We start from the raw sequence: 13,952 nt of genomic DNA, 5'->3' as shown, positions 1-13,952 counted from the left end.
GCTCTGAGGGTCTCGTCTCATGTATGTCTTGTGCCCCTCAAATCTCAAGCTTCAGGGCTTCAACAGGTCAATTGCAAGGATCAGGACGGGATTTCTACACACTCCTCACCCATCAATGTATTCTCGTTTTTGTTTTTTTGTTTTTGTCTCCTTCCTCTGAAGGATTAGAGATGGCCATGGCTGGAGATGGGACACAGGACAGGGTGGGCCAGTGCTCTGAGGTGGCACTGAGGATTCTCTCTCTCATGGGCTTAGCTAGCTGGTTCTTGCTTGCATGCTCAGGGTATAACTGATCATCATATGTGGGGTTGGAAAGGAATTTTCCCCCAGGTCAGATCAGCAGTGACCTAGGGTTTGTGCCTTCTTCTGCAGCATGTGATGTGGGTTATTTGTGGGGATTATCTGGGTATAACTCACTTAATCAATTCCTTGCCATTTCAGGAAACTCTGGCATTGGTGCATCTCGGTACTGCCTATTCTCTACCTGTGGCACACACCAGTTTAGTCTCTTGTGGGCTGTAATACTTCAGTTTAATTTCAGTTGTTGGGTTTAGTGTGTGGATGCTGGGTGGTGTTTGTGACCTGTGATATACAGGAGATCAAACTAGATGATCTGGTTGTCCATTCTGGCCTTAAACTCTATGATAATTGCTAACAGGCTCTCATCTTAAATATCAAAAAGTTTGTGGAAATATTTACAATCTCTATAGGCAATGTAAATGTCTCAAGAAAAGGATCAGAATCTCGCAACTGCAGTACTCAGACTGCAGTTTCTCTATTCCACAGCCTAAAAAGTGAACAAGAAACACAGTCAGCCTAGATCTACACTGACTTCTCAAGAGATATTGGAATGGTGTGACTATTATTTTCAAGACTTTTGCTAATGAGCATTTTGGTGTTTTTCAGGATTTGGAGCTTTTCAAATATCCCACCTCTTCAGCTGGTACATAACCACATTTCTTTTGTATATATGGCATAAAAGAAAGCAAAGGTGTTGAAGTTTCTTTACCTGTTGTGCTCCATCCCCACTAACAATAGGGGCAGGTAGAAGAGGAATTTCACTACTTATAATCTGAGTGGTATCCAGTAGTGGCGGGTGTTCTGCCATCTTTGATGGAACATTAATTCACAGGATCACCTGTAAAGAAAAACTACCAAAATTACATAATGTGCATGTTATATATTTTAATAAGTGAAAACTGATTTCATAGTAAGTATCCTTTAAAATAGTCTTTAGTGTTAAAAAGTAAAGTTAACAAGATAATTAAATGCACCAGTATAAATATTTTTCATAACACATCTCAAAGGACCTTTCCATAAATATGACTCTAAGGTTATTTTGGAATGCTAGCACAGTGATTCTCAACCAGGGGTACGTGTACCACTGGGGGTACTCAGAGGTCATCTAGGGGATACTCAACTCATCTAGATAATTGTTTCTCAACCTGGGGGTTGCAGCCCACGGGGAGGGAGTTATGGGATGGGTTTGGGGGGCTTGCAAGTGCAAGGTTGGCATTAGGGCAGGGGTGGGCAAAATTTTTGGACCAAGGGGCACATCTGGGTGGGGAAATTGTAAGCAGGACCATGAATGTAGGGCTGGGGCAGGGGGTTGGGGTGCGGGAGGGGGTGCGGTGTGCAGGAAGGAGCTCAGGTCAAGGGGTTGGGGTACAGGAGGGAGGGGTACAGGAGGGGGCTCAGGGCAGGAGGTTGGGATGCAGGAGGGGGTGTGGAATGCAGGAGGGGGCTAAGGGATGGGGTGCAGGAGAGGTGCAGCAGGGGTTTAGGGGGCTCAGGGCAGGCAGTTTGGGTGCGGGGTGCAGGAGGGGTTCGGGGTGTGGGCTCCAGCCCGGCACCACTTACCTCAAACGGCTCCGGGGTGGCAGTGGCGCACAGCGGGGCTAAGGCAGACGCCCTGCCTGCCCTGGCCCCGCACCACTCCCGGAAGTGGCCAGCATGTCCGGCAGTAGTTCCTGGGGGTGGGGTGGGGCAGGGGGCTCCGCCGCGTGCTGCCCTCATCTGTGGGTACGACCCCCAAAGCTCCCATTGGCCGCAGTTCTCCATTCCCAGCCAATGGGAGCTGTGGGGGGTGGTGCCTGCAGGCAAGGGCAGCGCACAGAGCCCTCTACCCCCCCCTCCAGGGGCCACAGGGACGTGGTGCCAGCCGCTTCTGGGAGCTGCACAGGGCCTGTGCAGGCAGGGAACCTACCTAGGCAGGGAGCCTGCCTTAGCCCCACTGCGCCACGGGGCTGGCAATCTCGCAGGCCGGATTGAAAGCCCTGACAGGCCGGATCCAGTCCGCGGGCCGTAGTTTGCCCTCCCCTGCATTAGGCCGTGGCAAGCAGGGCAGTGGCACAGGACCCCACACCACAGGCAGTCACATGAAGTTAAGTTACATGCTTCAGCTCCACATGGCAGGGCTTGAGCTTCAGACAATTCCCACAAGTGAAAAAACAGCCTCAAGGATCATACTGAAATGTAAGTACAATATTTATATTCCAATCGATTTATTTTATAATTATATGATAACAATGAGAAAGTAAGCAATTTTTCAGTAATAGTATGTTGTGATACTTTTGTATTTCTATGTCTGATTTTGTAAGCTGATTTTATGTGAGGTCAGACTTGGGGTAGGCAAGACAAATCAGACTTCTGAAAGGGGTACAGTAGTCTGGAAAGGTTGAGAACCACTGTGCTAGCATAACCCACAATTATACTCTGTAGGTCTCTGGCCCCCTCTGGTGGCTGAACCACAGAGCTTTATGAGTTCACTGCAGCCTCTGAGCCAACAGATGTCAGCCTTGTAAGTCAGTCAGTAGAGACTAATGGTTTTAGACCCAGAGGTCCAAGGTTTAATTCTCATTGTTGACAACTCATCTAAGGGCACTATGTTACATTAGAAAGTCTTGAAAGTGCACAAATGTCTAGCTTCATTATGAACAAGAGCACTGGTACAATGTAATCTAATGTCCGTTCATTATTTATTTATTTATTTTAATACTGTCGCATCTAGGTGCCCTAGTTCTGGACCAGTGCCCTGCGGTGCTTGATGCTGTATAAATACAGAACAAAAAGATGGTTCCTGCCCATGGTCAAGCTTACAATCAAAATATAAAATAAGAGACAACAGATGGATACAGTCAGATGGGGAAGTGCAGAAAAACAATGAGACAATATTAGTCAACATGATTGCATTGTTTAGTGGTCTCAGCGTACCCACCACTTAAATGTTGCCAAACTTTTTGTAAGCATCACAGAAAAGGAGGGGTTTGAATGAGATAGCTTTGCAGATGTTTACAGGGAGCTCCTTTCAGGCCTGAGGGGCAGCACAGGAGAAAATATGAAGGTGCTTGTTTGAAAATTTAACAAGTGGGCAATAAAGGGTAGTATCATGGTCTGATTGGACGCAAGAGTCGACTCTTGATTGCCAATGAGATATTATAGGTAGGGTGGGGGCGCGACAGGTCAGGGGTTTGAAAGTGAAGATGAACAGCTTATATTTGATATGACAGAGTAGTGGGGGCCAGTGGAGGGATGCAGAGAGGTGACATGGTCAAAGTGATGGGCTAGGAAGATCATCTTTATAGCAGCATTCTGAACATATATGAGTGGGGCAAGAGTGCACTTATCAAGGCCAGAAAAAAGGATATTGCAGTAATTGAGAGACAAGATGATAAGAGCCTAGACAAGAGTTTTAAATGAATGGATGGATGGGAAAGGCCATATATTAGAGATGTTATCCAGAAAGGAATCTGCAAGACTTAAATATAGCCTGGATGGGAGGACCTAGAGAGAAGTCCACGTCAAAGAGAATGATAGGCAGGATGGTGGTGTTGTTTACAGTAATCGAGAAAGAAGGTAGCAGGAAGCGTTTTAGGGGGCACATTAAGAGCTCTATTTTATCCATATTTAAGCTTGGCATCCATGAGGAGATGTCAGAGAGATGGCCAAGATTTTAATTTGTACAGAAGATAACAGGAGTTATCTGGAGCGAAGGTCCACACAGTTGATGGTAGTTAAATTTGAATCTGCAGATGAGATTACCCAGAGATAAGATTTAAAGGGAGAAGAAAAGAGGACCAAGGACAGAGCCCTATGGAACACCCACAGAAAGTTGGAGGTGGGATGAGGAGTACCCTCTGAAGGACATGATGAAGGAATGATTTGAAAAGTAGGATAAGAACCAAGAGAGGGACAGAGTCACAGAAGCCCAGGGAGAATTTTTTTTTGAAAAAGGCGCATTTTCAGTGCCTTCCCAGGTGACTGACAGGTCAAGGGGAATAAATATATCTCAGTTATGACATATCCATATCATAAGCATATTTCCATAAAGAATATGGAATGTAACGTCACAATACAAAAATTAAATTGAATTAAAAAACCCACACTGAGTTAGCATATTTTTAAATGAGCAGGAAATGCACAAAATTATTCAAGATTTATTTAAAAAAAAATAAAACACACACCTCCCTCCTAAAAAGCCTTGATTAGAGCGTGTCAATATTTGGAGTCATCACAACTAACTCATACTTTCTATCTACTTCCTATATAGCAAACTATGCTTATTCTCCAGTATCTATCTACTCAATGAACACCTCAGAAAGACTCAAAGGACTTTCAGAAGCAAGCAACCATCATCCTTACCATTGTGCTGACAGTGGATTCTAATAATCTGAGGAGCAACATAACCAGGAATGGTTTCATTTGGGTTTTTTTTCCTGCTTCTAGGTTATCCAGCTAACCTAGCCTTCCTGTTTTATCAATGTTAGTTTAAACTTCTTCCAGCACAGATACATCTTCTATATAGTGAGGTACAACAGTGCTGATGTTCATTATTCACAGCATATTTAATACAATTTCCTTTCAGTGCACTTCAAGTTTGTCTTTGTTAGTATCAAACAAGGGAAAAGCTCTTATGCTAACATGAGAATTGACAAAGACAGCTTAATGTCTCTCAACCCTCTACAGCTAAATACTGGAGATACTTATTTGACCAACTGAAAAGATGTTATGTAACCTACAATATAAAAATAGATTTGTTGTCCAAAAACCCAACACAACTGACCATTTTAACTTATTTACTCCTCCCAGGCTGAAACTCTGTTGTAAATCTGCTCTGGGCTTAAGTTGGAACACAGAGCTGTAAGCATACAGAAACCTTACGGGGGGAAAAGCCCAGAGCAGCAAGTGTGGAGTAGCTAGTGCACGACGATATTCAGTGCAAAGTATGAGTGGAAGTAAAGGAGTCTGTAAGTAGTTAGTGCAGAGTGGCTAGTACACTTTAAATTCACATACTAGCTTACTCTGCACTAAACTCCCCATGTAGACAAGTCCTAAACCTAGGGCCCTACCAAATTCACAGCTGTGAAAAACACGAAATCTGGTCTTGTGTGTGCTTTACCCTATACTATACAGATTTCATGGGGGAGACCAGTGTTTATCAAATTGGGGGTCCTGACCCAAAAGAGAGTCGCAGGGGGTTTGCAAGGTTATTTTAGGGGGGTTGCGGTATTGCCACCCTTCTGCACTGCCTTCAGAGCTGGGCGGCTGGAGAGAGGTGGCTATTGGCCAGATACCAAGCTCTCAAGGCAGCGCCTGCCAGCAGCAGCACAGCAGTAAGAGTGGCAATACCATACCATGCCACCCTGACTTCTGCGCTTTTGCCTTCAGAGCTGGGCGGCCAGAGAGTGGCGGCTGCTGACTGAAGGCCCAGCTCTGCAGGCAGCAGCACAGAAGTAAAAGTGACAATACCATACCATGCCACCCTGACTTCTGCGCTTTTGCCTTCAGAGCTGGGCGGCCAGAGAGTGGCGGCTGCTGACTGAAGGCCCAGCTCTGCAGGCAGCAGCACAGAAGTAAAAGTGACAATACCATACCATGCCACCCTGACTTCTGCGCTTTTGCCTTCAGAGCTGGGCGGCCAGAGAGTGGCGGCTGCTGACTGAAGGCCCAGCTCTGCAGGCAGCAGCACAGAAGTAAAAGTGACAATACCATACCATGCCATCCTTACTCTGTGCTGCTGCTGGTGGTGGCTCTGCCTTCAGAGCTGGGCTCCCTGCCAGCAGCCATCACTCTCCAGCTGCCCAGTGCTGAAGGCAGTGCCGCCACCAGCAGCAGCGCAGAAGTAAGGGTAGCAGTACTGCAAACTCCCCCTCCTCCCCCAATTACAACACCATGAAATTTCAGATTTAAATAGCTGAAATCATGAAATTTACAATTTTAAAAATCCTATCACCATGAAATTGACCAAGTGTACCGTGAATTTGGTAGGGCCCTACTATACCTAGACGGTCTAACATCATCTCTTCCCACTGAACCAGCTTAGCTACTATTTCTTCTGTCATGTCAGCAGCACAGGTCTTCCCAAAGAGATCATGGGATACTAGCAGTCAGATTCTTCATTCCTATGGTTCACGGAGTTCCTGTTTTCCTCTTTCTCCACCTAGCTCACAAGTAATTTGCATGCTATCAAGCCATCAGTTTGCGTGGTTGAGCAAGTCCGAAGGATTTAATCCAGTTTATCATTAAATGGGCAAGTTTATTACCCTGAGGTGGACCAGTTGTCTTCCCAGGTCTTATAACACTGAGTTTTTTTGGTCACTTCATATTCTTGTGGCACTGCTTGCACTCCTGGGGATGCACATCTCTGTCAGTTACTCAGCCACCTCGTGAAATATTAAAGGTCAAACACATGGGTTCTGGATCTCCTTTGTACATACCGATACCAGAAACTACACTTCCATCTCTGGCTAGCTAGCAGCACATCCATATGACAGTCTTCTATGAGATATGCCAAAAATAAAATCAGCTAGATCACAGAAGCAGAAGACACATTGGTCACTCTTAACATAGCACATAACCGAGCTTCACAACGTGTGCAGTGTTATTTGTACAGCTAAGTGGCTTCTAGCCTTTGCCTTTAAAGCCCTCAACAGATCAGGACCTATCTACCTTACAGACCCTTTCTAATTCCACAACAATTCAAGGTAAAAGTACTCAGTGGGAACCAAAACTCAAGTTGACAGAGCCTAGGTTCAAAGACTTGAGAGCAGGACCACAGCACTGTCCATGACAGGTCCCCCTCCCGTCTGCCCCCCAAACTTCAGAACTGAAGATCAGATGGAGCTCTCACCTAACTATTTTCCTGACACTCTCTTAAAAAAGGCGTTAAAAATTACACCTGTTTGTGTACAACACCTAATACAATGCGGCCCTGATTTTGATTGGAGTCTTGGGGCACTACCACTATGATAAATGATAAACTACAAAGAGGGGGGAAACAAATAAAAGGGCATAAAAGGAACAACAGGAACCTTCAAAATGAAGTCAATGCTAAATAATGTTTTATTTTGTGCCTAGATAGCATGGTGATGTACTGGAAATGTTGAAGATAGGGGAGTCTCCCAATTTCCTTGTGAAGCAGTCAGTATATGCTTCAGCCTGCGTCCTCTTACAGCTCTTGTGAATCAGAAACTCAGAAGCCCTGTTCTTCCAATGGGCTGCAGCGGAGAGCGGTGCTGGTGCGCATACTTTCTTCAGTAGGGTTCTTTTGTGGTTAGGCTCCCACAGGAGCTAATGGCAACTTCACTCCTCAGGCACAATGGAAATTTCTACCATAAAGATAAAAGCTCATCTGTGCAGGAGGGCAACTGATACACCACCACAAACCTCACCATCTTCCACTTCAAGTGTGAGGCACACTTCTTCAATCTAGCCTTCTCTAACACACACAAAACAGCATGCATGTTTTAAAAAACCAAAAACCCTAAAACAGAACCCTACCAAAACAAAATGACCATACATAATTTTCCCCCTTGCCAGAAAATGAAAGAGAACGAATCCCCCATTGGCCTGGGACGGCGAACCGCAGCCAGTGGGAGTTGCGATCAGCCGAACCTGCGGACGCGGCAGGTAAACAAACCGGCCCGGCCCACCAGGGTGCTTACCCTAGCGAGCCGCGTGCCAAAGGTTGCTGAACCCTGTATTACAGTGATGAGGGTGATATCAGAATATATAGAATTAGGCAGTGACCCACAAGGTCTGTATCTGGGCTACCAGAATTATTAAGCATGCTAAAGAGATTCTTTTTACATGTTTACACTACGGCTGTCGAGCGATTAAAAAAATTAATTGCTATTAATCGCGCGATTACAAATATTAGTCATGCTGTTAAACAATAACAGAATACCATTTATTTACATATTTTTTGGATGTTTTTCACATTTTCAAATATATTGATTTCTATTACAACACAGAATACAAAGTGTACAGTGCTCAGTTTATATTTATTACAAATATTTGCACTGTAAAAAACAAAAGAAATATTTTAAATTCACCTAATATAAGTACTTTAGTGCAATCTCTTTATCAAGCAAGTTGAACTTATAAATGTACAATTATGTACAGAAAAATAACTGCATTCAAAAATAAAACAATGTAAAACTTTAAAGCCTACAAGTCCACTCGGTCCTACTTCAGACAATTGCTCAGACAAACAAGTTTGGTTGCAATTTGCAGGAGATAATGCTGCCCGCTTCTTGTTCACAGTGTCACCTGAAAGTGAGAACAGGTGTTTGCATGGCACGGTTGTAGCCGGCGTCGCTAGATATTTACATGGCAGATGCACTAAAGATTCATATGTCCCTTCATGCTTCAACCACCCTGATGACGGATTTTGCTTGATAACGATCCAAAGCAGACCAGACCGACGCATGTTCATTTTCATTATCTGAGTCAGATGCCACCAGCAGAAGGTTGAGTTTCTTTTTTTATAGTTTGGGTTCTGTAGTTTCTGCATCTGAGTGTTACTCTTTTAAGAATTCTGAAAACATGCGCCACACCTCGTCCCTCTCAGATTTTGGAAGGCAATTCAGATTCTTAAACCTTTGAGTACTGTATCTATCCTTAGTAATCTCACATTGGTACCTTTTTTGCGTTTTGTCAAATCTACTGTGAAAGTGTTCTTAAAACGAACATGTGCTGGGTCATCATCCGAGACTGCTATAACATGAAATATATGGCAGAATCCAGGTAAAGCAGAACAGGAGACATACAATTCTCCCCCAAGGAGTTCAGTCACAAATTTAATTAAAACTTTTTTTTTTTTTACAAGCATCATCAGCATAGAAGCATGTCCTCTGGAATGGTGGCCGAAGCATGAAGGGGCATATGAATGGTTAGCATATCTGGCATGTAAATACCTTGCAACGCCGGCTACAACCGTGCCATGCAAATGCCTGTTCTCACTTTCAGGTGACACTGTGAACAAGAAGCGGGCAGCATTATCTCCCATAAATGTAAACAAACTTGTTTGTCTTAGCGATTGGCTGAACAAGAAGTAGGACTGAGTGGACTTGTAGGTGCTAAAGTTTTACATTGTTTTGGTTTTGAGTGCAGTTATGTAACAAAAAAATCTCCATTTGTAAGTTACACTTTCACGATAAAGAAATTGCACTGCAGTACTTGTATGAGATGAATTGAAAAATATAATTTCTTTTGTTTATCATTTTTACAGTGCAAATATTTGTAATAAAAATAATAAAGTGAGTACTGTACACTTTGTATTCTGTGTTGTAATAGAAATCAATATATTAGAAAAACATCCAAAATATTTAATAAATTTCAATTGGTATTCTATTGTTTAACAGTGCAATTAATCGTGATTAATTTTTTTAATCGCAATTAATTTTTGAGTTAATCGCGTGAGTTAACTGCGATCAATCGACAGCACTAGTTTTCACAAACAAGAACTACAATCCAAAGCTACTAAAGGGGTTTTGTCAATATTTTTGTTTGTAGTTTCAACAGGTTTCCACACCTAGATTTCAGATCCAGCGACCAGAGCAAAACCCAGTGTCACAGAATTCCATCTTGCTCACAAACTAATCCTCCTATTACTTTGGAATTTTTTTTAAATGTCCTTTGTCCTTTCTAAGATGTTTGTTTCCATTTTAGACAAAGAGTTACTATTAACTAGAACTGGATGAAAAAATTTAGATGGAACAGCTTTTCATCAGAAAATGCAGTTTCGTGAAAACAAATGTTTTGCAGGACTGCATCAATTTCAATGAAATTTGACAAACATTTCAAAATGATACAACATAGAAATAGAGTATTTCATTCCAACTTTCTCATTTTGTTTCATTCTGACTTTTACATTTGTAATATTCACAATGTAAAAATAAAGTATATAACTACTTAATATTTATAATGTATTTACATTCTAAAATATTTCAACATTATCCAAAACATTTAGACATGATCATTAGATGCTTCAGAATTAAAATATTTAATGATTGACTTTTTATACAAATTTCAAAATGCCAAAATTTCTTGCAGGACAGAAATTCAATTTTCCAACTTGCTCTGCTGTAAATCAATACTGCAAAGGTTTCAGCCATAGTTTTCAAATGAGGGCACTTACGGAAAGACAACGGTAAAACCTGGAGCCTCCAGAAAGGATCCAATTGACCCATGAGCTGGGTCTGTTCATAGAAATTTTTTGCATGTCTGCAAGGCATTTCTGCTGGAAGGAAAGCAGTAGCTGCTGTAGAATAGAGCCAGTATGATTAAAGTGAGTATGAGCCACAGCAAGAGTAGATTCTTCCTGGCTAATACAGAGAACCGAACTCTTGAAGAGGTAATAGATTACACCTAAGGAAAATCGTTTTGTGGAAATTAGGCCTTGACAAACCAGTCATCTGAAGAAGGCAAACAAGTACAACACACACGCTTGTTGTATCCACTTATTGTCTCATCCATTACTTGGACTGTAAACTCTTTGGGGCAGGTACTGTCTTTTTGTTCTTTGCATGCACAGTGCCTACCACAACAGGCCCCAATTTGCTGAATGGGGCTTTTAAGCACTTAGTTGCCTGTGAGAGGGGTCCCTCAAAAGGAATGAGGAAAGAGGTCTTGGAGACACAGAACTGAACAGTGTACCCTTTCTTCACTAATTTACAATGCCCTCCTATACAATTTCACTACATGCTGCAAAAAAAGAAAGATGACCCCAAGTTTGTTTTTTACACCTTTGATTAATAGTTCTTCAAAATACCTATTGGACCTCCTAATTTCCATTTTACATCCCTCCCCTCCCACCCCCCATCACATTAGGTTCCTTTCAATAAACTCCCCAAGGATTGGAAATAATTTATTTATTTTAGTAAGGAATCTGTTTGGCTCAAAAACTTCTTGAACCTTGCCAAGTAATCATTTTTTCTTGCCCTCCTTTTTTGTTTAAGGGTACGAATACATACAGTGACTCAATTATATTAGTAAGGGAACTCCATGCCAAGTAATTTCCTCCTTTTTGACTGGCTTCCTCTTTTTAAAAAAATATTTCAAATATTCACTGTCATAGTGGTAGTTTTTAGTATGATCTTTGTAGTACACATGGAACTACTATGTAATTATTAAATAATACTGATGTAATAGTTTTATTAATATTGTATATGGGCACAGAAATTTACATTCTGTGCTTCCCCAGGCTCCGGCGGCAGCTCACTCTTCTCTTCCTCCCCCCTATCCCGGCTTAAACTCGCTTTTCCCTTCCTCCCTCCGTCCCCAGCTCCAGCAGGCACTTGCTCTTTTACCCACAGCCCAAGGGCCAGGAGGAGCTAGTCAGTGAGGTAAAGTTACTGTCTAGTTATACTGTTATTAGACTTCCCTGTATGGATATAAGGGTCTAGCTTATATGAGGCTGTTGGGGAAAAACAAGCAGAAAGTCAACACAATGAATCTAGATAAGCAACCTCCCACCCAAAAACTTTGAAGGCAATTACAGTTCAGTGGCCTAGTTCCATGCTTCAGCCCAAAGTTACACAGTTGTTTTGCCAGTGCTAACAGATCAAAGTTTTATGAACAGTTAAAGTGATTTAGGGCACGTGTACACTACAAATTTTGGTTGACACAAATTACAGCAGCATCCAGCCACTGAAGTTAGTATATCACTCGCGTGCATGCATACTTAGCAGCTTGTGGTGGCACTGGACATATCTACCAGGAATGCTTGTGTCAATGCAAAGTGCAATGCACGATGGATTGTAATTCCAGTATTGCCCCCCCTCCCCAAAAGCAATGCCTTTTGGAAAAATTTTGCAATGTGTTGTGGGATAGAAATGATTCACTCAGGGATCTCTGGGAGGTAGGGGGTCAAGTTCTCAGCATGCAGCTTGCCACCCCATCCCATAATTTTTGTACTTTTTTTTTTTTTTTAAATCCTACAAACCTGTTATACTTTTTGATGTCCACCATCTATAACAGAAGCACGGAGCCTGAAGAGCTATGCATTATTCTCATGATTGTTGTAAATACAGGACACGTGATTCTCCTATATTTGGAGACTCGCAGGAACAACCACAACAACAGGGGACATGATGATGCCTTCAAGGACAGATTCTGAAGGGATAAAACAATTCAAGTTTGCTGGTGGAGTTCACGGAACAGTTGCAGACAGTGAAGTGCTGCTTCTGGGCCTGAGAAACAAGCACTGACTACTGGGATCATGTCATAATGCAAGTTTGGGATAACAAGCAGTGGCTACAGAACTTTTGGATGCAAAAGGCCATATATATATTTCTGGATCTGTGTGCTGACCTCTCCCCAGGTCTCCACCGAGGGACACCAAATTGAGCTGCACTGACAGCTGAGAAGCAAGGGGCAATCACACCCTGGAAACGTGTAATGCCAGACTGCTACTAGTCAGTGGGAAATCAGTTTGGAGTTGGAAAATCCATGGCGGGTGCCATTGTCATGCAAGTGTGTCGGCCATTAATCATCATCTGCTACACAGGACTGAGACCTTTGGCAGCATGCAGGACACAGTAGATAGATTTGCAGCGAAGGGGTTCCTGGACTGCAGTGGAGCAATAGATGGCATACACATCCCCATTTTGGCACTAGTCCACCTTGCCACAGAGTACGTCAACAAAAAGGGTTATGCAAACAGTGGATCATTGGAGACACTTCACCGATATCAATGGGGGCTGGTCAGGGAAGGTGCATGACATCTTTATGAACACAGAATTGCTCCGAAAGCTGCAAGCAGGGACATTCCTTCCTCACTGGTAGATTACCACGGACTATATTGAAATGCCAATTGTGATTCTGGGGGATCCAGCCTACCTTTTGCTCTCCTAGCTCATGAAACCATACACTGGTTACCACCAAGCAAAGATTAAACTATCAGCTCAGCAGGTACAGAATGACTGTTGAATATGCTTTTCGTAGATTGAAGGGACGCTGACAATGTTTACTCACTAGATTGAATCTCAGTTAAAACAATATCCCAGTGGTTATAGCTGCATGTTGTGTCCTGCAAAATTTCTGAGGCAAATGGGGGAAGCTACCACCACGGTGGAGGTAGAACATCTGTCTGCTGATTTTGAACAGCCAGACACAAGGGCTATTACAAGAGCTGAATGTGAAACTATGCCATTAAAGGCGGCTTTAAAAGAGCATTTTAACAGGCTGTGGTGGACAGTTCTCTAGGCCTAAAGCTTTAATTCCTAACAGCACCTATGCGGTGCTTGGTGTACTTTTATAAATATGACAGGCTCAGGAAAACACCCAATGAGTTATCTGGTGCTCTACATTTACAATGTACTGGATGCTTTGGGTACCCCTATGCACTCTACAACGTGTTGTGAACTAATAAACAATTTTATTTAAAAAAAAAAAAACCAACAAATTTATTGAGTGGCAAAAACAGTACAGAAAAACAATGTGGAAAAAACAGGCAATGCTATACAAACTGTAAATATAAATTAACAGAATGGCACTTTGAAATTAGAAAGGTAGAAAAAAATTGTCCATTTCAGTGCACAGAGTCCATTGTGGCTACATGTATACCATTCTTTGCTGTCCCCTGACATGGAGTGGTAGAGGTATGGATACAGCCTGTGATGCCATGTGGAATGCTGGATACAGGCTGGAATGCCATGTGGGGTATGTAG

At 42.7% G+C, this 13,952-nt stretch overlaps 1 protein-coding gene across 1 annotated transcript in view; it reads right to left on the bottom strand.

The window, feature by feature from the left end:
• Positions 1-13,952, bottom strand: part of FNDC3A (fibronectin type III domain containing 3A) — a 200,191-nt gene that overhangs the window by 174,071 nt on the left and 12,168 nt on the right. Inside the window, exon 3 of the mRNA XM_065417117.1 lies at positions 1,010-1,138. Coding sequence (XP_065273189.1) covers positions 1,010-1,108 — 99 coding nt within the window. The 5' untranslated portion in view covers positions 1,109-1,138. The remainder of the gene's footprint in view (positions 1-1,009; positions 1,139-13,952) is intronic.

The sequence above is a fragment of the Emys orbicularis genome, chromosome 1 (assembly GCF_028017835.1).
Source record: "Emys orbicularis isolate rEmyOrb1 chromosome 1, rEmyOrb1.hap1, whole genome shotgun sequence".
Lineage (NCBI taxonomy): Eukaryota > Metazoa > Chordata > Testudines > Emydidae > Emys > Emys orbicularis.
This window is presented reverse-complemented; position numbering and strand designations above follow the sequence as displayed.